General features: G+C 38.9%; 7 protein-coding genes across 14 annotated transcripts in view; 3 read left to right on the top strand and 4 right to left on the bottom strand.

Annotated features, from left to right (window-relative positions):
• Window positions 1–211: 211 nt before the first annotated feature.
• Window positions 212–5,479, bottom strand: dsd (distracted). 2 transcript variants are annotated; one of them, XM_965247.5, is made up of 5 exons: window positions 4,903–5,479; window positions 4,110–4,807; window positions 2,742–3,996; window positions 1,699–2,441; window positions 212–1,606 (listed from the first exon to the last, which is right to left on the bottom strand). In XM_965247.5, exons 1-5 carry the CDS (start codon window positions 5,127–5,129, stop codon window positions 768–770), a joined length of 3,762 nt encoding a protein of 1,253 aa, XP_970340.2. In that variant the 5' UTR covers window positions 5,130–5,479; the 3' UTR covers window positions 212–767. The 2 variants fall into 2 exon arrangements, with proteins under 2 accessions (XP_970340.2, XP_064211170.1); XM_064355100.1 differs by having other exon boundaries at window positions 5,138–5,476.
• Window positions 5,480–5,858: 379 nt separating this feature from the next.
• On the top strand, window positions 5,859–9,830 carry Rabex-5 (Rabaptin-5-associated exchange factor for Rab5). 2 transcript variants are annotated; one of them, XM_064355104.1, is made up of 6 exons: window positions 5,859–5,989; window positions 6,181–6,250; window positions 6,971–7,082; window positions 7,850–8,038; window positions 8,089–8,413; window positions 8,521–9,830. In XM_064355104.1, the coding sequence occupies exons 3-6, from the start codon at window positions 6,986–6,988 to the stop codon at window positions 9,791–9,793; spliced, it is 1,884 nt and encodes a 627-aa protein (XP_064211174.1). In that variant the 5' UTR covers window positions 5,859–5,989; window positions 6,181–6,250; window positions 6,971–6,985; the 3' UTR covers window positions 9,794–9,830. The 2 variants fall into 2 exon arrangements, with proteins under 2 accessions (XP_064211174.1, XP_966431.1); XM_961338.5 differs by lacking the exons at window positions 5,859–5,989; window positions 6,181–6,250 and having other exon boundaries at window positions 6,458–7,082.
• Window positions 9,831–9,994: 164 nt separating this feature from the next.
• LOC100142074 (zinc finger protein OZF) lies at window positions 9,995–11,666 on the bottom strand. Its single transcript, XM_001810256.4, has one exon. The coding sequence runs from the start codon at window positions 11,446–11,448 to the stop codon at window positions 10,072–10,074; it is 1,377 nt and encodes a 458-aa protein (XP_001810308.1). The 5' UTR covers window positions 11,449–11,666; the 3' UTR covers window positions 9,995–10,071.
• Window positions 11,667–11,727: 61 nt separating this feature from the next.
• On the bottom strand, window positions 11,728–12,369 carry endos (endosulfine). Its single transcript, XM_008200251.3, has 2 exons — window positions 12,259–12,369; window positions 11,728–12,212 (listed from the first exon to the last, which is right to left on the bottom strand). The coding sequence occupies exon 2, from the start codon at window positions 12,208–12,210 to the stop codon at window positions 11,860–11,862; it is 351 nt and encodes a 116-aa protein (XP_008198473.1). The 5' UTR covers window positions 12,211–12,212; window positions 12,259–12,369; the 3' UTR covers window positions 11,728–11,859.
• Window positions 12,370–12,491: 122 nt separating this feature from the next.
• On the top strand, window positions 12,492–16,688 carry Marf (Mitochondrial assembly regulatory factor). Of its 4 annotated transcripts, XM_064355102.1 has the most exons (9): window positions 12,522–12,629; window positions 12,701–12,821; window positions 13,025–13,278; window positions 13,323–13,543; window positions 13,627–13,926; window positions 13,982–14,089; window positions 14,243–14,263; window positions 14,334–14,620; window positions 14,894–16,688. In XM_064355102.1, the coding sequence occupies exons 3-9, from the start codon at window positions 13,068–13,070 to the stop codon at window positions 16,068–16,070; spliced, it is 2,325 nt and encodes a 774-aa protein (XP_064211172.1). In that variant the 5' UTR covers window positions 12,522–12,629; window positions 12,701–12,821; window positions 13,025–13,067; the 3' UTR covers window positions 16,071–16,688. The 4 variants fall into 4 exon arrangements, with proteins under 4 accessions (XP_064211171.1, XP_008198472.1, XP_064211172.1 ...); XM_064355101.1 differs by lacking the exon at window positions 12,701–12,821 and having other exon boundaries at window positions 12,492–12,629; XM_064355103.1 differs by lacking the exons at window positions 12,522–12,629; window positions 12,701–12,821 and adding an exon at window positions 12,901–12,932.
• On the bottom strand, window positions 16,611–18,192 carry LOC658609 (BRISC and BRCA1-A complex member 2). 3 transcript variants are annotated; one of them, XM_015983825.2, is made up of 4 exons: window positions 18,102–18,192; window positions 17,872–18,042; window positions 17,340–17,823; window positions 16,611–17,259 (listed from the first exon to the last, which is right to left on the bottom strand). In XM_015983825.2, the coding sequence occupies exons 2-4, from the start codon at window positions 17,972–17,974 to the stop codon at window positions 16,686–16,688; spliced, it is 1,161 nt and encodes a 386-aa protein (XP_015839311.1). In that variant the 5' UTR covers window positions 17,975–18,042; window positions 18,102–18,192; the 3' UTR covers window positions 16,611–16,685. The 3 variants fall into 3 exon arrangements, with proteins under 3 accessions (XP_015839311.1, XP_064211175.1, XP_008198471.1); XM_064355105.1 differs by having other exon boundaries at window positions 17,872–18,023; window positions 18,102–18,188; XM_008200249.3 differs by having other exon boundaries at window positions 17,872–18,183.
• Window positions 18,193–21,148: 2,956 nt separating this feature from the next.
• Window positions 21,149–22,536, top strand: part of Oamb (Octopamine receptor in mushroom bodies) — a 28,581-nt gene continuing 27,193 nt past the window's right edge. Inside the window, exon 1 of the mRNA XM_008200248.3 lies at window positions 21,149–21,338. The gene's annotated coding sequence lies outside the window, so the exon portion shown is untranslated. The remainder of the gene's footprint in view (window positions 21,339–22,536) is intronic.

The raw sequence follows: 22,536 nt of genomic DNA on the forward strand, positions 1-22,536 counted from the left end.
TTATACAACCAGTAAAACAGGTTTTTCAATTTTAATTATAGAGATAATAAAACAGTAAGAAACATTAGTTATTTTTATTATTATTCGCTATAAAATTTAAATATTATACTTAACTTTTTGTGCTTGTGTTGCAAATGTGAAATGGTATTTTCACAATACGTTATGCAAATAACTATTGTTGGATTTGGGGTATAATGAGAAGATTGTCCGATAAGAGAACATATAACTAATGATTTATTTACAATAGAAATAATTGTACATAATATAATAGGTACATGGCAGTAAATAAAATGGAAAGTTACTAAAATATGTTGCATCTAAGTTGAATGTATTGATATAAAAATGAGACGGGTTGAAAACGGATACACGTTTCCTAAAATTTGAGTAAAGTGTACGTAATGAGATCAGGACCGCATTATATGATTCAAGGACTAGTCGATCCGATGAGTAAATAAAATTCGAGCCCATTACCGTAAAAATCAACAGATGAAAAAATATCAATAGTATAAAACAATAAATATGTTCAGTCTCTCATTAAAACGTCTTAAAAAAGCTCACCACACAAACAAATGGAGGAGGAAAAGAGGCGATTTTAAAAAAAGCAGTTAGTCATCATAATATTGCTAAAATTGCTTCGAAATACAAGTGGCGTCCTAAACACACCAATAACTATTTCATGTTTGTCATTTTTAATGCTATTAAAAAAATCCATGGCCTGGAAAAACGTATCACAAATTCGGACCAATAAGTACGGCAAAAAACCCCAACTAAAGACAACTATCAGGATGCTGACTTTGGGATTTGCGCGATTTTCCACTTTTCGTTTCGGTTTTCACTTGATCGATGCTCATTTTGCGGGGATTCCCCAGCGTTACCAAAGCACTAGCTATAGCCAAACCGGCCGACTGGCCCTTAACTGTGTAAGGCTCACAACCCGTCGGTAACCTCACTAAAAGACTCAAAACGGCCGCTTTATTACCATAACAAGGCTCAAGTGCAATAGGACTTGGGGCATCGCGCTTTTTTCGCTTCAAATCAATCACCGAAATATTATCAAAATCGAGCTTTTCCTTCACTTCCAACTCGACCAAAACTTGCGAAAACGGACGCGATGCCATTTGTTCCATCTCAACAAAAAGTCGCTGTCTGCGACGGTACATATCATACCTCTGCTTAATCTTCCACAAAATCGCAGCGAAAAGCAACAACAGGAGAAAACACGACGAAAAAGTGATAAAAAACTGCTGCAAATTTAATTTCGGGTACTGGGAGAAAGAAATCTGGATCCAAAGTGGCGGCTGGAAATCGTAAACATAAACGTAGAACGTGGTCAAGGTGATGTTATCCTCAACACCGAAATTATAATCGGACTTAGGGAATTTCGTCCGGAAAGTGGTACAATTGAAATCTTCATAAATCGGCTTCTCTTCCTTTGAACCACCACGTCTTATTGTTATGTTCATTTTGGCAAGAACGGAACACGTTATGGAAAAATCGGCATCGATGTCGGCCTTAATCGGGGAATTTCGGAAATTTATTTGGGTAAAGTGGCGATCTTCTTTCTTCGACAGGTTGAAGGTGAACTGATAGTCGATTGTTAAATCGTCTGAAAAAAAATGACAACTGAAATGTTGGCAAAAACTAACAGATAAAAAGTTAGTTGTTATTTTGAGTGATTTTACGAGGTGAAAAACTTACAATAACACGAATCCTTGTTAATCGGGTCGGAATTATAGTGATTAGTGGCATCACACTTCTCACAATGATCCCCAATCAATCCCTTTGTCGTGCAATAACACTTGCCCGATTCTGGATGGCAATGCGTCGCCTGCCCGTTACATTCACACGGTTGGCATTTTCCCCCATTTACGGGATTCCCCCAATACCCTTTGACACAATGCTCACACTGCGTCCCCATCGTCAGATTCTGACACGGTAGACAAACACTCGAATTCGCAATACAACTCGCATGTCCATTACATTGACACAACGGACACGTTGTAAAATGCCACCGATCTGGAGGACAAGTGGACGAAGGGAGCGAATGAGTGTGTAATGTTGGACCAGCATATCCTCCAGGCATACATTTGCCAAGACCTGTCCTGGACCCATCATCGCACCATCCACAAGCGGGGTCATCGCGACATTTTGCACACGTGGAGTAGAAACTGCATTGGGAGTTTTCGTTTGCGCCTCGAGTGCGACATTTGCTTCCAACGGTTGTCCATTCGCGACACTGACCATAGGGGAAGCTGGCCGTGTAGGCGTTTTTGTCAACGCAACGGCCTTCGTTCTGGCACCAGATGCACTCCTCCTGAGTGCAGTTGAGACAGGAATTGTATTCGGAACAGACTTTTTGGCATTGGATGGGTTCCGCAGCGGCGGCGGTTACGTTGGAAGGCAAGGGGTGGGTCACGCATTTGGCGTGCTCGAAGCGCCATCTAAAAACTTACCTTGAGCGATTTGCCTTAAGAATAACGAAACGATATACAAATAAAACGTCGAAAAATGCTTGTAAATATTTGTATAACAGTGGGCAAGAGTCCAACAAAAAAATAAATAGGCAAGATAAGAGCCTTAAATTCTCAATAGTAAATAATTTTTTTAACAGCTTATTAAGAGTGGAAAACTCAACATTTTTTCTAACTGATTAGTGAATTTTTCATTTTAAATTAAACGATTCAATTTTTTGTCGATTTTGTATCTCGTTTCGTCTCCGTATCATCAAGACTGCCGCTTACCTGCAGAACGGTTGCGAGGTGCAAGCCGAGCAAGTGTGCAGCTGCTTACAAATAGGACTAGGATCGAGCGGACATTGTTCCAATTTCGCAATATTGGCCTCGGAGCTATTTCGACATTTTTTGTTGTGCATACAGGAATTTCCACACCATACGCACTCGCTCGTCGTTTGAACGCAACTCAAACAATCTTCAAATTTCTCACAACGATTCTCATTCTGGATTAAACTTTGCGTAATCATCGTACGACTCAATTCCGGACACCGGATTATCAACCCATCCAATTGAACCGTCAAATTCTTCACCGGAATATTCTGAATGGCCGTACAAAAATTATTCCGCATATCCCAGACACACTTAACTCCGGGCTTCTTACTCAAACACTCATTGGAAGTGATAAAATTTGTACAACTCCCGGGTGTATATTTTAACATATCGGACAACATTTGTCCGTCAAACCCTCCATAAATGTACAACGAACCCTCAAAAGTAACGGCAGAATGACCAAAACGAGCCAAATCAGCGTGAATATCCTTTGGCACTTGTAACACCTGCCAAGTATCACACGTAACGTCATAAGCCAAAAACTCCGAACTGTAACACTTTGCTCCGAAACTGTGCAACGTATCGTTGTGGGTATTTCCCCCAAAAACTAGCATTAAACCCCCCGAAATAAAAGTCGAAGTGTGGAGGAAACGAGCCGAAGGCGCGTCCTTCAACAACACCCAAACTCGCGTATTGGGATCATACGAATAAAGACTTTTACTCAAAACTTGAGCCGACTCATTTTCCGAAACCACTCCTCCATAAACATAAATTTTCCCAGTCAAGGGATCCCAGGTGGCTGTATGTCCATAGCCACCCTTGACCGGATATCCCTTAGTTGCAACTATGTGCCACTCCCGTGTACCAAAATAATACTCCTGGACCGTATTCAAGTAGCCAAGATGTGGCGAATGACCGAATAAAACAATCATACGATCGGCTTTCCGATTGGTCGAATTCTCAATCACAGTGGCTGTGTGTCCGGCCGATTTCAACGGCCCACACATCAACACACTCGAATTGCACGCCACTGCTTTCACAGTTATATTCTCCCAAGTTTTGGCATTAATATCAAAAGCCCACACTTCGGACGTGGGCCCCCGATTACCCATCACACCACCATAGAGGAAGATTTTATCGCCATAGATGACGGTCGAGTGACCGTAGCGTTGGGAGGGACTTTCGGAAATGTATGGTGTCTCCCAGACGTTCCCTGAAACGCCACTGGTTTTTTAACTGTTTCCATGACTACGATGTTGTTTCCATGGATACAATTACACTGTTTCCATGGATACGACATTGTTTCCAGTGGCGTGCGCGACTTACCGTTAAAATCGTATACATAGAGCATAAATCTGCGACTGTAGCTCTCCCCGGCGATGACGTACATGGAGTCCCTCCACACGGCAGCCCCATGTGAGGCCGATCCCGGAGGCACAAAACTTTCAACATTGACCGTTTCCCAATAGCCACTGGGGGCGTATTGACTGCAATCGTCCCCCTTGTAGTCACTTTCACACCGGCACCCGAATTCGGGCTCACAGCGGCCTCTGCCGTCGTGTTGTCCGCAATTATCGGGGCATTTTTGAAGGTGGCATGCCACCCCCGTCCAGCCCCCGTTGCATGTGCACACTTGATCAATGCAAATGCCGTTGCCGCTGCAGTCCACCCCCGATATTTTCGAGGGACAGGCGTTGAGGCGGTAGGTCATGTTGAAGCCAGACATGTTGAAAGCATCGTCGCTGAAGAAATGGACGAGGGCGGAGCCCGAATAAGCGACGATTTCTGGGATGCGGCGGATGTTGTAGTCGCCTTTGTACATGAGACCGCTGAAGACGGCCAGAAGGGGCGAGTCCACGCTGTCGCCGTCGAAGATGTACAGGTGGTCCCAACCGCACTCCGTGGCGAACTCCTCCAGGTGGAGGGTGATGGAGGTGTTGGGGGCGTCGATCAACCAGGAGCATTTCACGCTGAGAGAGTAGTTGCCCAAGCCGTCGTGAATGGTACCGGTGGAGGTACCCAAACTGAAGCAAGGAAAAAATTAATTTTTTTCTTGACATTTGTTGCGGTATATGTCTATGGAGCCAGCCGACTAGACCGAGTAATAGTGTCCCCTTACCGCACTTTTCCGCCGCAAAACTGGCACTGGGGCCCCTGCCAGCCGTCGTAACACACACAAGTCTCATTTTTACACACCCCATTGCCGCTACAATCCGCACATTTGGCCTTAACAAGAGAGCAAACATTTAAAACCACAACAGCACAACACAAAGCCTGCCACACGTAACATTTTCGACGGTATTTCGACTTGAACAAGAACAAAAACATTTGGAAAATTTCTAACATCTTATTACCACCATTACTTTACAGTTGCATTACGTCGACGTCAAAACAAAACGGTAAATTTTAATTGAAAATGGACGAGTGGCGGAATTATCGATGCGAGATTAGAACGGGTGTTAATGATTAGGTGATGGTTTCTTCATTTCGGTGCTTTTTTGGCCAAGGGGTGACGGTTTTTTCAGAGAGATACTATTTTCCATATTTTTTTGACAATTAACTACATAACAGATGAAATGTCAACTGGCGGAAGGCTTGCACACGTAAGCGCTTAAAGTCACCAGATTAGGGGGCGGCTTTTTATTTTTAAGCAAAAAGCTCGTTTTATCGCTTTATCGAAGTAAGAACACTAAAAACGGACAGGATTATCATTTTAACGGCTCGGTTTGCGATAAAAAATGATACAATCCGATTGGCGCTACGCCACTCTTTTAACATTCCAAGTGAATGTATTATTGGTGGCCCCATAAATCACACATGTGGCTTCAATCTTTAATTAAATCATTGTTAAAAATACTGAATGCACAAGACAGCCGATTAATTTGCATGATATCATCACCAGATGTTTCCAGATAAGAATTATCAAATCATTCGACGAGTGGATGGACCTTGATTTAAATAATTTCAAGTGGTTTATAAAAAAAGGGCAACCTTCTCGCTTTTTTGATAAAAGATTTTTTATCTCATTTGAAAAAAGTAGTTTGGGCGCTTGTTATCGCAAGGTTGGCAGCACTGCGAAGGTAAAAAATGGCGTGCGTCAGCTGTTATTGATTTTTTGATCAAAACAACAAACATAAAAAATGAACTGTGAGCGATAAATTTGGTAAAAAAGTCCTTATTGCTGCAAAACGAGTGATAAAACAGGCGTGTGAGTCCTTTTTTGTTTCTAAAATTAAGTCGGTTTTATCAAGGCCAAAAGGTTATATGAAATTGCTTGAGTAATCTTGGCCAAATAAGTGATACTTGTTCAATGAAATTGGTTGTTCCGGTCAATATTGACTCTCGACACACATTACATTATATTTCCTTTGTGCTTGAAAGGCGCTTCTGATTTCAGGTTATCACCATCACCACAAGAAAGATGCAAAACATTTTGTTAGTGAGCGATTGACGAAACTTGCTAGACGGTGAGTAAACATTAATTAATCATCGCTAAATTTGTTGTTTATCACCGTTTGAAAAAATCATTGACGCGAATCGTCTTCAGTTATTTAGCACGAAAACTGTGCCTCGCTGCGATTGGCCGTAGATAAGGATTCTTGGTCAAATTAGACTTTTAACCTTGTCCATTCAATTGGTTAATCCTTATCGCTTGATAAACTCGTTCCAATAAAAGACTCTCCATCATCTTGCAACGGCAGTTTTCTCGTCTTAATCGAGCCAAGCTGTCTCGCGTTTCACGAAAAAAACAACACCGAGCGTTCGCCCCCCGTTTCCTCCTTGCGTTTTTCCAACCAGCACCCTGTCGTTAACAAATTCACCCCCTTGACAAACCCTCCACAAATGGCTGATCCTGGTGAAAGTTTAATAAGTGCCTTCATCGAATCCCTAACGAGGATTCACATCGTTGAAACAGCGGGCATCAACTTTCTAAAATTCCCCCAATTCCCAGTCGTCCAAATGCTAATGAAAGAGTTGAATTTGTGTGCACACGATCACAGCTTCGTACCACCGTGGTAAAATAATCAAAAACTAAAAACGAGTGCCTTTTATCGTCACTCAACGAGTGAAAAATCCACAACAGATGGGCGATTGAGAAATTCACAAAGAACGGACTCATAAACTATTTTCTTTAGTTCTTAAGTAGTGTTATTAGTGGGGTGAAAATGCCGATATTTGCCTTGCAGCGTTCTTACAAGTACATGATGTACGCCACCAAACAACCCTCTTTAAGGATCAATCAAGCCGATCTCAAGTGCAAAAATGGGTGCGGATACTATGGAAACGCCGATTGGGACGGTAAGTCCTCCATTACACGAGGCCGAAAAGTGTGTTATCGAGTTTTTTATCACACGGGTCATTGTATTAATTAATCGTTACTCCATCGTGAATTCACTTGAAAAAAAAAATAAAGACGTGTTGAGCTTTGCGTTCCTAATATCCTGAGAAAAACTGATGACAATTTTCACAACAAACCCGAGAAAAAAATTAAAGTGGAATTTATCAAACGATTTTTTGTCCCAAATAATAACCTTCGATTAAATTGGCCATTGGGTACATTATTTTTTTTAAGACTTAACAAAACCTTGATACGGAAATCTTCATTCTCATCAAGTGGTTATTTAACGTATATATCAAGTGCTTTTTGTAGCACTTTATTGGCAAATGGGAATTAGCTTTTTTTAATATTTTGATATTTACGATATAATTTTTGCATTCTTCTTTTTATCTTGTACTATTGAGAATTTAGCGCTTTGTCAGCGTGTATTTTTTGGTTTACCTTTTGCTAAAATACAGTCATTTATTTAATTCGTTGTCAGAAAACTATAATAACCCGTAGTCCATTATTACACAAGGCCGGAAAATGTGTTATCGAATTTTTTCCTTATCACACAGGTCATTGTATTAATTAATTATTACTCTATTGTAAATCGTGATAAGTTGGGTTTTGTTTTTCTTATCGCAGAAATTTCGAGAAATATTGACACAAACAATTAAATATTTTTCGTCGCCCTTTTGATGAAGCCGACGAAAAAAACATTAAGTAATTAATTCATCTTCGTTAGGTTACTGTTCAAAATGCTACCGCAACCACATGGACCAGGAGCGCCAACGAAAGGCGCGCCAAAGTCACTCCGACCAAACCAAAGTCTCTGGTTTTTCGAAATTCGAAGAAAAGAAGCGCCAACAAACCGACAAGAAGAACAAATATTTGAAAAGTTTGCCCGTTTTTCGCAAAACTTCAAGCGCTAAAGGTAAAATTGTTAGTGTTTGCAATAATTGTGTAAAAATGGGGACGGTGCAGATTCGGGTCGTCCGGAGCGTCATTTGGATTTGAGACAAGCGAATCCAGATGCTGATAAATTGACGGCTGAATTTATTTCGCTCTATGGGGTTTGGGGTGAACAAGTCCGAAGGGACTTTTTCAAGTGTGTTCAGTCGTTCACAACGAAGATCTACAGCGAGTTGGAGAATAAACCGATCGAGGATATTGCCGAAATGGCGCAGAAATATTACAATTTGTACAGTAATCGGGTCAATAATACGGAGACGTATCAGGAAGTTACAACAGACGTTCGGGATGAGTTGTTGGATTTTTTCGAAAAGTACGTCATGGTCAGTCTTTACAGGTTGGTATTGTTTTTATTTGACCCAAATTTATAAACGCGCTTTACATATTTTTTAAAAACTATTGTTAAATTTTCGTTAAAAAATGAGTTGAATGTTTTTCTTCTAGTTGGCTGTTTTGCCCACCGAGCACCAACGACGAAGAGAAAGACTTGATAATACAAGAACGCATACGCAAGCTTAGTTGGGTCAACGCACATCATTTAGACTGTTGCATTAGCGAAACTAGTATAGAAGTTAGGGATTTAGTTTACACAGCCATCACACATTTACTCGGAATGGATTCAATGAAAGCACCACAAGACAAGCTGTCTTGTGTTGTTTCCTGTTGTCAGAGTGTCGTCAAAGTTTTGCAACATTGTCAAGGAGGTCCAGTTAGTGCCGATGAATTTTTACCAGCTCTCATTTTCATCGTCTTGAAAGCGAATCCGGCACGACTGAAAAGTAACATTCTTTACGTAACGCGTTTTTGCAACGACAGTCGATTAATGCAAGGGGAAGCCGGTTATTATTTCACTAATTTGTGCTGCGCCGTTTCGTTTATTGAAAATTTGACCGCTGAGTCGTTAAATATGCCTCAGCAAGAGTTCGAGGCTTACATGAACGGAGAGATAACATCGGTAAGTGCCTGGGAATCGGCACTTGTGGCATGCGAAGGCATGCACCAGCTGTGCGAACACTTGTCTCTCCTTAAAGACTTGTCGATTCGCACGAACACGGTTCAAGACGAAACGAAAAAACTAACTGACGATATTTTAAAATTCAAAGAGGAGATGAACGAGAAAGTTAATTCGGTTCTGGAGCGCACTCCACTTATCATCAAGCCGCGTAAAACCCCAGAACTTAGTGAAAAGGTTGACGACACTCAAAACAGTCAAAATTTCTATTTGCAAAATCTCCAAATCGCCACAAGTAACATCGACGATGCCAAAACTAAATTACAACTAGACATCACACCGTGCGTTAGTAAAACATCGCCGACTGACGATCACAGTCTCTCTAAAATCAACTACGATATCGATTTTTCCGACTTAAGTGGCGAGAGTAGTTTGGCTGAATTGACCCCAGAAAAGAGAAAATCGCCAAGTTTCACACCGGATCCCTTCAGTCCAGTTGGGAGCAGTTGCCCGATAACACAGGCTCCTTTAATACCGACAAAACCGGACGATTTTGTTTTACCGTTCGTTGAAACGCAAGAAACTCTATTAGAGAAAGAGGACGAAGGACCGAATTTACCATCGCCGATTAAACCAATGACGGCACAATATTCGGGGTTTTCCAAACAGGGGTGGCAAATACCCAGCATTCCGTGCATTACGGGGGAGCTGGGCGCCAATGCATCACAAGCCAATAGTCAGACGAGTCAGGATAAGGAGAATTAACTGTATCAATGTTTTAAATATATTTTATTCCCAATTTTTCGTTAGTTTCATTTATTTCCATAGTAACAAACACTTATTATTCGTCACTATGGATACCGTGATCAATGCCATGGCAATTGTATTGTTACGACCATAGCAACGCGTCATCACCAGACGATTTTTTTTGTATCATTCACCTCTTAACCCGCAATAAAATACAACTTCTAGTTACGAAATTTATTTTTAGTACTTTTTTTATCTACACAGTTGATAAAAAAATCAGTGACCTAGAGACATGTCTAGGTTTGCGGGCAGTTAGACTCCGCCCAGTTGGGTACATCCGGCTTTTCCCCACCTCTAGCTGTTTCAAACTCTTGAGCCCTATGGTTCCTTTGATGTTTTTTCATGCTGCTTGAATCGTAGAAACCTTTTCCGCAAACGGGGCACACGTAGGGCGTCTCCCCCGTGTGTGTCCTCACATGTACTGTTAAATTGCCCTTAAGGGCGAAACTTTTGCCACAGTAGGAGCACGAAAAGGGTCTTTCGCCACTATGTGTCCGCAAATGATAGGTCAAATGTGACAGTTGAGTGAACGATTTGGGACAATAACTACAATCGTACGGTTTAAGACCGGAATGAATTAACATGTGAGAGTCAAAACTGCCAACATGAGCAAACGATTTTTGGCAGATGATACACCGGTGCGGTTTTTCCCCCGTGTGGACTTTGAGGTGCGACTGCAGCGCCGCTTTCGTGACGAAACCTTTGCCACAATCGCTGCATAAAAACGACTTTTCGCCGTGCGTTAAACTGTGCGCTTTTAACAAATGTTTGGTTTTGTAACCACGCGAACAAATCTCGCAAATATGTTCGCGCGCTTCTGGAGTTTCCTCTTTTTTGGCGTGGTGTTTCGTCCGAGTGTGTTTCTCCAAGTGGGCGTTGAACGGAACGAGGCGCTTGAAGCCACGCCCACAGTACGTGCAAAGGAATTTCATTGGGTCGGTTTGGTCACGTGCGTATTGATCGTCGTGTGTGTGGGTTTTTTCGTGGGCGTGGAGCGACGTGGCTTGGATGAAACCCCGCCCACAGGTGGAGCAAACGTGGGGGCGTTCCCCCGTATGTGTCATTTTGTGGCGCTTTAAATTGCCTCGCATACTGAAACTCTGGAGGCAGATTTCGCATTGGTAGGGCTTTTCCTTCGTGTGGGTGCGCATGTGTTGCGTGAGCTTGCTGCGAGTGAAGACCTTATCGCAGATTTCACACTTGTGGGTTTTTGGATCAGTCTTAGACTTGGGTTTTTCTTCGGAAGTTTCGTTTTTTTCAACTTCTTCCTCCTCAATTAGCGTTATATTGCAAAATTCTTCGTCTTCACCTAGTTTTTGCTCGGATTGTGGCTGTTCAAGCAATAATTTTAAGACAGCTTCGTTATCCTGACACTGTTTTTTAAACTCGTGAAAACGGTAAAGTTCGTTCAGGCATGATTCACATATGTTCTGAGGCAACGAATCATTTTTTGTCACTTGTAAAGTTACGCAAGACTCCAGTAATTCAACTGCTTTAAAGTCCCCAATTATTGTGTCCATGATGGGCCTTGTTTTATTGTCCCCGAGACACGTGCGGCAGATTCGGTCAAAGTCACTCACAGTTATGGCTTTGGAAAAGTATTCACAACTCATTTTTTGTGGTTCTTGCCGAATAATTAACAGAAAACCATTTTTATGACCACTAATCTTACACCGATTTTATCAATGAAAAGGTGTTAAATAACACGAGATAATCACTTTAATTCAAACACCAACTCCACTTTTTCTAGTTTTAATACACCTAACGTAGGTATAAGCTGGGAAATTGAATTTTTTTGATAAATAAAATAATCACGTAACCTCACTTCCCGTGACAACTTGTCACGAAACTGGGGAATTTTATTTTTTTGGCGCCCAATTTAAACACGTCCAAACATTGGAAAGAAAATTTTATTGAGTACTTGAAAAATGCCAATATCTGTATCCATTTAGTAAAAAGTGGTGGAATAAACAAAATAAATTAGTAAGGAACCAACAACTACACTTAAACGCTACTTAAAAAAACTAGCTGACATTCGATGTGAATTTTGACGGCTGTATGATGGACGTTTTTCTCGCGGGTACGGTCTCAGGTGTAGGGATTGCCTCGCCAGTGGTGAATCCTGGCACAGGGACAGTCTTGACCTTATTGACACCGCCTAGCTTCTGCTTGGCCATTTGGTAATCGCCCGAATCGAAAAACTTCTGCCCTTTGGCCAGGCGCTTCTGCAGGAAGGCCGAATGGCCCCCCATGAGTCGGTTGGGGGCGCCTGACGACCCCCCGTACTTGGCTTTGAGCTTCGCCTCTTCCATTTTCTCCACATCGTGGGGGCTCATCTCGGGGGGAGTCTCTGACTCTTGATCTTGATCGCTCATTTCTAAACGCAAGCGTTGATCGAATCAACAGGGAATTAACTCAATTACCTCAAAATTGTAACAAGAGAAATCGAAATGACAGTTGGACAACAATAAGCGGTGACAGTCTGACAGTTGCTAATGACTACCAACGTGATAAAAACGAGATTCAAATTCTACACCAATTTATGGGAATTAATTGCGATTACAATTAGGAAATTATTGATAAGAGTCGGCAATTTATTGGTATTGTAGTTTTTGGGATTCTAGAATCTGGAGTTTGAACTAGTAGTCCAAAAATATTTTTTTTATTAACACAATCGCGTCACCAACCGCATTAAAAAGTTCCCAAACAAACGTCAACGTCAAAAATTAAAAACTCGTGCTTTGGAGGAATCGCCTCACAAAAATAATAATTACGTAATCAAATAACACAAAATGTAAGTTAAATCATACAAAGGGATTACAATTGTCGGTATGAACTTGTCGTTTTTTCAAATCTTGTCTCTAGATACGAAACAATTGAATAGTTTGACAGTTTTGGTGTCAAGTCGCCTATAAATATATTTATACCGATTTATTTATTTTTTGGGCTATAAATAGCGTATTTATACACGTTTAATGCGCCTTAGGTACGTATTTGCCCCGTTTTGGTACACATATCGATAATTCGCCTTAATTTTTCGAGGATTGTAAGTTGGGGTTAGATTACCCCGGACGTCAAGATGCCCACAAACGAGCAGGTTTTTCACACAATAATTTATGTCAATCACATGTCGCATGTCGCTTTTTATCCACAGAATAAATGTTTCTAAGTTGTAATGTTTTGTTTCAGTTGCTGCTGCTAGACGCATGGTAGATTGGCACCCCCTTGTTTGATGGCCGCTTATATAAACCGCACAATTTCGTTGATGGCGGGCGATGGCCCCCACAATAAAGCCATTCCTGCGAGCATGGTTGACCCTAGAAGCGCCCGACAGCCCCCTGACAACTCCCCTTTGCAGATTTTTGTCAAAGCCAAGAAGAAAATCAACGATATTTTCGGCGAGATTGAAGACTATGTTAAAGACGCAGTCGAGTATATGCACGGTGAGTTGAAAATTTGGCGACCTTGAAATGATCGCAAGTTGCAGAAATCGAGAAACTGCAAGAAATTGTTAACCAAGAAAGGGTTAAGAAAACTGAAGACTTTGTGAGTAAAGTGCACGGAATTCGCGATGTCTTGAGTCGTGACCACATGAAAGTTGCGTTTTTTGGACGCACTTCCAACGGGAAAAGCTCAGTTATTAATGCAATGCTGCGCGATAAAATCCTTCCCAGCGGAATTGGTCACACGACTAATTGTTTCCTACAGGTAAAGTTATTTTTGCGTCTAAAGCTAGAATTTTAAAAATTTTAAATCAATTTTTTTTCTTGAATTACTATTTTTTTTGACAGGTTGAAGGTTCACCGTCCGATGAACCTTACTTGGTTCTTGAAGGTTCCACTGAACACTGTGCTGTGGAATCTGTTGGCCAATTAGCGCACGCTTTGTGCAAAGAAAAATTGAACGAATCGCAAATGGTGCGCGTTTATTGGCCGCGAAATCGCTGTCTTTTGTTACGAGACGATGTCGTGTTCGTTGATTCGCCAGGAGTTGACGTTACGCCGAATTTAGACGAATGGATCGACAAGCATTGTTTAGATGCTGATGTTTTTGTTTTAGTAGCGAATGCTGAATCTACACTTATGGTTACGGTAACAAATAACCAAATTTTTTTGAATATCTTTTCGTTAATTGAATGTGTAATAGGAAAAAAATTTCTTCCATAAAGTCTCGACACGACTCTCAAAACCAAACATTTTCATTTTGAATAATCGATGGGACGCTTCTGCCACCGAACCGGAATTTTTGGATCAGGTGGGTGTTGAAAATTCACAAACACCTCGATTTTTGTTTGCATTGCATTGCTTAATAATTTTTGTTATCATTCTCCTTGTTTTGTCGCTTTTTTCTTGATAAGTTTATTGATTTTTTTTGTCCATAATTACATCAAATTTTCTCACATTTAAGCATTGCAATGAACAGGAAGAGGTGAGTTATTAGATTCACAGTGACACTTTAGAATTTAAATCTTCTATTAAATTAATAATTTTTTCTACAGGTCAGACGTCAACACCAAGAACGTGCCGTCGATTTTCTTGTCAAAGAACTAAAAGTTTGTACACCGAAAGAGGCCGAAGAACGAATTTTCTTTATTTCGGCCAAAGAAGTACTACAAGCACGATTAGCTGAACAAGGACAAACCGTTTCAACACCGCTAACTGAAGGTTTCCAGACGCGTTATTTCGAATTTCAGGATTTTGAACGAAAATTCGAAGAATGTATTTCGAAATCGGCCGTCAAAACCAAATTCGAACAACATTCACAACGCGGAAAATTCATAGCAAAGTGAGTACAGAGTCTAGGGAGTACTATAGGTTAGGAGGCGACGCGAGATGCAAAATCGTACCCAAAAAAGTTAGATGGCAGAATAAAAATTAGGGCGCTGCGAGCCTTTTTAGCAACCCTGTAACTATAGAGTTACAATACCAAACTGACACACTTTGTATAGTTCATGATACAATTTTTACATTATTTTAATCTCTTGCCACTGAGAATTAATTTATCTGCCTGCAATTTTTTGTTCGCCTTATTTAAAAGTGATTAAGTAATTTTTTTCAGCGAACTTCGCGAGGTTTTAGACGATATTTACAACGACGCGCAAAAACTAAAAGACGAGAAATTGCGTCAAAAGAAAGAAGTACACGACAAAATCAACTACACTGAAGAGCAACTAATTATAATAACACAAGAAATGAAGCAAAAAATCCACCAAATGGTCGAAGACGTCGAACAGCGCGTTTCCAAAGCTTTAAACGAGGAAATCCGTCGTTTGAGTACACTTGTTGACGAATTTAATCTCCCCTTCCATCCTGAACCTTTAGTTTTGAACGTTTACAAAAAAGAATTGCATTTGCACGTCGAAACCGGTCTTGGTTCAAATTTAAAAGCCCGACTTTCAACAGCTTTAGCAATGAACATGGAAGCGAGTCAACGCGAAATGACCGAACGTATGGAAAAATTACTACCAGCAAATCACAAAGCGGCGTCTAATTTTATTTTACCGCGTCGGCAACCGTTTGAGATTTTGTATCGGTTGAATTGCGATAATTTATGCGCTGATTTTACCGAAGATTTAGAATTCCGATTCTCTTGGGGGATTACCACGCTAATTCAACGATTTGCCGGCAGTGGCGCCAATTTCCTCGCCTTGAAAAACAAACGGGAAAGTCCGCAAAATTCAGTCATCCCCTCCACTCCAACCGACCAATACGATGGTCGTATTTTATACGGCGGCCAGCCTTCAATCATTGAAGATTGGTCGTTGATTTCGCGATTGGCTATAATGGGCGTGTCCTCGCAAGGTACAATGGGCTGTCTTTTAGTTGCCGGGTTTTTGTTTAAGACAGTCGGTTGGAGGATTATTGCAGTTACGGGGGCTGTCTATAGTTGTCTCTATCTCTATGAACGTCTCACTTGGACGAATAAAGCCAAAGAAAAGAGTTTTAAGAAACAATACGTCAATCACGCTACTAGAAAATTGAAAATGATTGTTGATTTGACGTCGGCGAATTGTAGTCATCAAGTGCAGCAAGAGTTGAGCGGAACTTTTGCTCGATTGTGTCACGTGGTCGATGAAGCAACGGGCGAAATGGATAAGGAATTCAAAGAGTTGGAGAAAGATGTGGCAACGTTGGAAAATGCAGCAGGAAGGGCTAAAGTTTTAAGGAACAAAGCCAATTATTTGGCACATGAGTTGGAGTTGTTCGAGGATGCGTATCTTAAGATACACCATTAAGTTGTGATAGTTTATGTATGATATTGGAGCAATTGGCGTTTTCAAATCTCTGCTCGTTATTTTGCCAGAGGGACATTAAAATAGTGGTGATTATTTAATTTAAGGTTGAACTGTGCAAACGAAAAGAATTTCAAATTGGATTTTTATGAAAAATAATTTTAAAGTCCAAACCACATTAGCAACAGTACATATTTATTTGAAAAGTTTTTTTCGTGTAAAAATAAAATGAGAAAACATGACCATTTTTTTTTTAATTAACAAACAATACATAGTTTTTTTTTATTTTTGCAAAAATAAAATGAGTTTTTTTTTTAATGTTTTCGACTTATAAATTAAAAATAGACCATTTTGTTGTTTATCTAAAAAATTCAATTTGAATTTCGGTGTAGTTCAACCACGGCTCCCTTGATTAACAAATGTGGCGCCGTCAGTCGAACACAACCATGGTAACAAACACGATGCCTCCTTGATTGGTCGAGGAAGCTACTTAACTTATACATATTATTGTAACTAAAATTTAATAAATAAGAATTTTATTCATTTCGATTGGCAACGTTTGAGTCAACTTTATTGCCTTGTAGTCAAATATTGTTAGTGTAAATAAAGTTGTTGTTTTTACGCGTGTTTGTGATTTTCAAAACGTTGGATGTTTTCACCCAATGAATCCATCAGTTTTGCCAACATTTCCTCAGGTGTCCAATGCGGGTTGTACTCGTAGTCCAATTTTTCCCTGCATGTGTTTGCCAAAGGGTGGCAATTGATTGCAATTAGGGTAACTGTGGGTTTTTCTTCGGGGAAAGTCTGATTAATTTCAATTTGGACGAGACAGTGATAGTCGTCAACTTCTAGCAATATTTCGGCTTTGTCGAATTTTTCCGAATCAAATTCTAGGACGCTTTCCGCGTACATTGTGCACAAACAAGTCATAAACTCTTTTTTGAGTTTGTGGTAAATGACTAATTGTTCGATGTGTTCTTGCAACAAATTGGTGACGGTTGTTACGTATTCGGGCAACGATGAGTGCTTGACAAAGTCCGGGAAATGGAAAGTTTTTCGATTAATTAGCTGATCAATGCGTGGTGATAACTGGAGGGAAGTATTGACTCGGGAGCCGTCCAATTTCACGAATGATACTTTCAAATAACAAGTGTCGTCACCAGGGTTTAAATAATCGTCATTTTGACCATTCCTGAAATAAAGTTATCACGAAAAAAAAATATACAGGGGGTGGGCAAAAGTACAAATTGTACACTTTGCTTAAATAATTACATGATTGGTTGTAAATATTCCGGAAGAGCTGAAACATCAACCTTCACACTTATCAAAAAGTGGGCACAAGTGTGTTCCAAGTAAATCTCAACATCATGCGGGTTTACCTCTCGAACAAGTGACTGATATTCGAGATTTACGTGCGCGTAGATGTTATCACTTAGCCTTTCAAGTTGTTGCTTTTTGTAAAGACTAAGAAATTGTTTCAATACTGTGATCAAGGACTTGGCATCGTAAACATTCCATTGCTCCAAACTTGGAACATTTTCAATGATTGAATTAATGTCATAAGCTAGGTAAAAAGTCTCGTCGTTGAAATTAAAATCGGGCGCAAATTTCAAGTCTTCAGGGCAAAAAATTAATTCCCAATTCAGTCGTTTACTGGCATAAGGAACTTTAATTGTGTATGAATAACCATAACTTTGGTTGTTCCGAACGTAATATTTTGAAGGCCTAACGTCGTTCAATGCAATCGGAGTCAAACCTACAAATTTCGATAATTTTTAACAATAAAAACTAGACAATTAATTACCGATTTTCCCGTGAAGGAACAATTCCTTAAAGTTCTGGCGTAAAATCGGTGGGAAACTGGAGAGCAGATTTTCACTGTTTGTGGACACAATATCCATCCTCATGATGAGGTTTTCTGTCTCAAATAATTTGAGGTTCGGTTGCCCCTCACGTCTAATTTAAACGAATTAAACTAAATCTTTGTAATTAAAATTAAAACCGACAAGATTATCGTGATAAAATAATAAACACCTTGTTTCTTTCTATGGAAAGTATCAAACTTAAATCTCTACTTTTTAGAGGTTAGGAGGTTCACAACAATGGCACAATGATATTATTGGTTGCATAGCTCCGTTTTTTCCCTGATATTTTTTGAGAGTTTTACTCAAAAACGAGTTCAATTACAGTAACGAAGACCTCTATTTTTTCTTAGCTTCTTAGCTTCTTTTGTAAAATTTATTCCAATGTCTCTGAGGTTCAAAAATAAAAAAATAATTGAATAAATTGTTATTAAACCAGGCATTTTTCAAGAAATTTTCTCGTTAATAAGCAGATTTGCATTTTAAAATAATTACAACTTTTTGTTCATCTTGCGTCATTTACTATGTAGTACAATGTTAATACTGCAAACAATTTTTTTTATTAAAGTTTTAACATAGAGCTATTCAATTAATTTTTTTCAGTTTTTAAAAATAATTTTAAGAAGATGAATTGGTTTTTTATTTTACGGGTGTAAAGATTTCTCTCGAGTCTGTAGTGGTGCGCCCTCTCCTGGGCCTTGTAGCGTTCCGTTTGAAATATTTTCAATAAAAGCTGGCGTTTTTAATTAATTCGGTAAAAGTCTCAAGTCGGAATTTTAATAATTGGCTTCCAACATCTTGTTTAAAAGCGTTGGGTGAATTTTAACAAGACACGTTCAGCTCTCGAGGCATAATGAACAATGCAAGTGTCACTTCACTTGCAAATCCAGGGTCAAGATTTTTCTTACAAAGCCGCTTCTTTTGCGCCAACCTTGACCATGGGGGTTGAGTGTTATACAATTCGAATTCGGATTGTTTGTTGGAAGTTTGTTTCTACGTGTGGGTTGAAACCGGCCTTAGGCGCAATTATTCATCATATCTGAATCGTCTAAGTCTGTTTAAGATAGGTCGAATAATTAGTTTGTTGGATTCGAGCTAAAAATTCGAACTCAATTAGCGTCGGCGAGGAAGTCGATAATTTCAAGATTGTTACATTTTTGAACAAATTGCCGTCTCGTGACGACTCGCTGCAGCATCCGTCTCGTCAAATACAATTTCCTGATGAATTTTTCGCAAAATTAAGCGTCCGTATACAAGTTTCTTTTTTTTAATTAAAAGTACCACTTGGCATCAATAACGTAAAAGCTTCCTTTGGGAAACGGCGTTGATTTATAACTGTGAAAGATATTGCACAAGAGAGAAGCTCGTCGTGTGCTTTCAAACCGGGCATAAAGACCCACAGCTTTGAAGGAAAAATAACGACGCGGGTGATTATTCGAAAGTGTTTCGAATTAACTCGCACAATTTTTCTCCTACTTAGTTATAATGCCTGCTGCACTAGGGACCACACGGTAATTTCCCCGATAACGGCTTGTCAAACACAAAAGTAACGAAAGAACTGAGTGGGTTACTTAAACAGTTCGCTACTTCCAACTTTAAATTACGTGTCAAAAACTGCTGTTTGCTCGAAATCGGCCAAGAAAAACTTTTATTACCTGTAATACATCAAAGTCCACATCTTATACATTTTATATAACGCGAAACTTTGAAAAATAACCAAATCGTGTTTAATTGCATGCCAAGACTGCGCGATGTGTCCATGTGTTAGGTGCACGTCTAATTATCATTATTTATACTGAGCGCGTGCTATTAATTAAACCCAATTCATAATGATCCAGTTACGACAAATTCGACTTTATCTAAGCGCTAACACGGCATTTACACCGCGCTTCAATTACGGGTATTTTTCATCGAGGTCGCTTATCTTGATTTCTCTTTATACACGACGAACGGTAAATACGCCCATTTTTCTACATCACTTCATTCTTTACGGCAACATGAGAAACGCCAATGGCCTCTTTACGACAAGCCAATGCGATAATTTTTCGAAAATAAGTGTTTCACTTTCCTTTCTTCTGTTTTCTTTCTGTCTCTTATTATTTCTTTGTTTTCTCTCTTCTCGTTTTGTCTTTTTTCTTCTATTGTCTTTTATCTGTTTCTTGACTGGTCAACCTATTTTTATTCTCACTGCTCTCTTTTTTGTGCTTTCTCCTTTATTGTATTTTAACTACTAATTCTATTTTTTTCATCACCTTCTCTTTTTTTCTCTTCTCTTTTCGGTTTCTCGTCTTCTATTAAGTATACGTTTTCTTTATTCTCTTTTTAGTTTCCCTGTATTTTACGTTTGAAGTCGAAAATGTTCAAACTTTTATGTTTAGTGAGAAGACAAAACTTTTGGTTTTACTGGCTTTGTCCAGAAACCCATTTAAAATGATTTTTTTCATAGAAACATTGTTGTTTTGACAAATTATTAAACGTGAAGCAAATTTTGGGCTCGAAATTTCAATGGTTTTGGGATTTTGAAGAAAAAAAAACTAAAAATCAGAATGAAATGAGCTAAAAACTCAGTTGCTTTTCGAAATTTCGCTAAATTGAGTGGAAAATTCTATAGATTTTGCGTTTACCAGCTGAAATGCAAATTGAGCTTTTTTACTTAAAAAAATTACCTCAAAATTCAGATTTCGTCAAAAAGAAACCAAAAAATTATGACATGGTGCAATTTTATTCGTTTCCGTGCGTTTAGGATGTTTATGAGTGTTATGAGCTAAACCCTATTAAGTATTCCTTCACAAATAAGTGAAATTTAACGCCTTTGAATGTGTTTTTTTGTCCATGATGCTGACCTTTACGTGCTGGTTGAAATTGTTGCTATAAAAGTAAACATTATGTTAACGATCCGAGATTATTCAAATGAATAATTAATATTACATTTGCGCTTCATTGACCATTAAGTTCGTTCCTCATTAGGATTATTGTTATGAAAGCAAACAATTGAAGTAAAATCGCAATACAAAAAGCGAAAAATCGCGTGACTGCAAGTCGTCCACGTTTCCTCTTTTCATCAAAGTGTGGAACAATGAGACGTAATTAGCGTCGATCTTCGTGGACGCACCTTCGACGTCTCTGGCTGGTCAAAAACCACTAAATTACGCCTCGTTTTAGACATAACGACATAAAAGCGGGGCACTTAAAGATCCGTTTTGGGCAAGATGTGACTCACGGTGCGGCGGTTTTGTGTTTTCAGTCTGCGACATTGCAAGTTTGTTTAATCATTTTTCGGCTTAATTACGCGTCGAATCTTGAGGGCTTGGTGGTTGGTGGCAGACGAATTCAAGTGCTGCTGCTGATAAATAGAGTGAGGAAAACTGTGCAAATATTTAGTGAAAATTGACAAACGGATCGTATTCAGGTAATTGCATTTAAGGCCGGGAAAACGAAAGAGTTTTATGTGTTTTGTGCAAACTTCAAACAATCGAGTTGATAAATTACAACGTTGACGAATGAGTGAACGCGAATCCGGCAAATTCTAATTAGAGGGTGAGATACAAGACGAGCTTTGACGAAATATTTGAGAGACTTTTTTTGAAGCAAAATTAACAAAAAGGAGATCACACAAGTTTTTTTCATGGAATTCTAACGCACGTAAAAATGTTTTTCTAATTATTTTTGGAATTATTCGGAATGGCTTATTAAATTATTTAAACTATTTGTGAATTACTGAAATCTATTAATATAATATTTTTCTAAAAATGTATGTAAAATGTTCCATGAAATCGAATGGTGTCACCAAAATTAGGCGATTTTGCAATCAACCAATATTTAAGCAAAAAAATCCATTTAAATAAACTTAGTCTCTTACAAAAAATTCATTTCGAAACATATTTTGCATAAGTTGAACAATTTGATTTAGTTTAGTGAAGTGGAATTCGCTGAAATTACAAACTAAGAATTTATTTTTGTGTTTTTGTGTCGACAAAAAACTGCGTGTAAATTAGCCAAGCTTTCATTTAAAAGGTCGCTAGATACGTGGCTCTAATTCAACAGAATAGCGCTAATTATTGAAAAAGCCAGAACAAACAATTAAAAACTGTTTCTGCAATTTTTTACATAAATTAAAGCTTTTTCAAAGTATCGAACAAAATAAAACAAACAATGTACATTATTCATAAAATGTATCGTGTGATGTTTTGCACTGATTTAATAGACTCGTTTAAAATAAACGAATTTTTATGAAAAATAGAAACATATACTAAACGAAATAAATGTGAGTCACTTCAAAGCATATTTTACCATGAATTAAACTAACAATATTATTTTTATCTAATTTAATTTGAAATTATTAAATCCATTTTGTAATTACTGGAATAAATTTTGGTCTATGTTCACAAATTTCAAAAATAATTGTAATTATTCCAAATAATTTCAAAAAAATTCGAGTAATTCCAGAGACATTCCATTAACTCGTAAATAGTTATTTGCAAAGTACTGGAATTTTCTCCATATTCTGGTAGACGGCTGAGAAAAAGCTAAAATTAAAATAAATGTCAAATCGTTAATTGGGCCGAAGAAAAAATTGTTGTTTGAGAAAATAGGGGAGATTCGGAAAT

This window comes from Tribolium castaneum, chromosome 2 (assembly GCF_031307605.1).
Source record: "Tribolium castaneum strain GA2 chromosome 2, icTriCast1.1, whole genome shotgun sequence".
In the NCBI taxonomy this organism is placed as follows: domain Eukaryota; kingdom Metazoa; phylum Arthropoda; class Insecta; order Coleoptera; family Tenebrionidae; genus Tribolium; species Tribolium castaneum.

Excerpts from the sequence above, each read along its gene's own strand:
- Rabex-5 (XM_961338.5), top strand. The coding sequence starts at position 6,950 with ATGCCGATATTTGCCTTGCAGCGTTCTTACAAGTACATGATGTACGCC. Across the intron at positions 7,083-7,849 it reads TGGAAACGCCGATTGGGACG|GTTACTGTTCAAAATGCTAC; the intron begins GTAAGTCCTCCA and ends CATCTTCGTTAG. Across the intron at positions 8,039-8,088 it reads CAAAACTTCAAGCGCTAAAG|ATTCGGGTCGTCCGGAGCGT; the intron begins GTAAAATTGTTA and ends GGGACGGTGCAG.
- dsd (XM_965247.5), bottom strand. The coding sequence starts at position 5,129 with ATGTTAGAAATTTTCCAAATGTTTTTGTTCTTGTTCAAGTCGAAATAC. Across the intron at positions 3,997-4,109 it reads CTATGTATACGATTTTAACG|GGAACGTCTGGGAGACACCA; the intron begins GTAAGTCGCGCA and ends GTGGCGTTTCAG. Across the intron at positions 2,442-2,741 it reads ACCTCGCAACCGTTCTGCAG|ATGGCGCTTCGAGCACGCCA; the intron begins GTAAGCGGCAGT and ends GTAAGTTTTTAG.
- endos (XM_008200251.3), bottom strand. The coding sequence starts at position 12,210 with ATGAGCGATCAAGATCAAGAGTCAGAGACTCCCCCCGAGATGAGCCCC.
- Marf (XM_064355101.1), top strand. The coding sequence starts at position 13,068 with ATGGCCGCTTATATAAACCGCACAATTTCGTTGATGGCGGGCGATGGC. Across the intron at positions 14,090-14,242 it reads AACCGGAATTTTTGGATCAG|CATTGCAATGAACAGGAAGA; the intron begins GTGGGTGTTGAA and ends CTCACATTTAAG. Across the intron at positions 14,264-14,333 it reads ATTGCAATGAACAGGAAGAG|GTCAGACGTCAACACCAAGA; the intron begins GTGAGTTATTAG and ends TTTTTTCTACAG.
- LOC658609 (XM_015983825.2), bottom strand. The coding sequence starts at position 17,974 with ATGAGGATGGATATTGTGTCCACAAACAGTGAAAATCTGCTCTCCAGT. Across the intron at positions 17,824-17,871 it reads GTTCCTTCACGGGAAAATCG|GTTTGACTCCGATTGCATTG; the intron begins GTAATTAATTGT and ends CGAAATTTGTAG. Across the intron at positions 17,260-17,339 it reads GAATATTTACAACCAATCAT|GAATGGTCAAAATGACGATT; the intron begins GTAATTATTTAA and ends ACTTTATTTCAG.
- LOC100142074 (XM_001810256.4), bottom strand. The coding sequence starts at position 11,448 with ATGAGTTGTGAATACTTTTCCAAAGCCATAACTGTGAGTGACTTTGAC.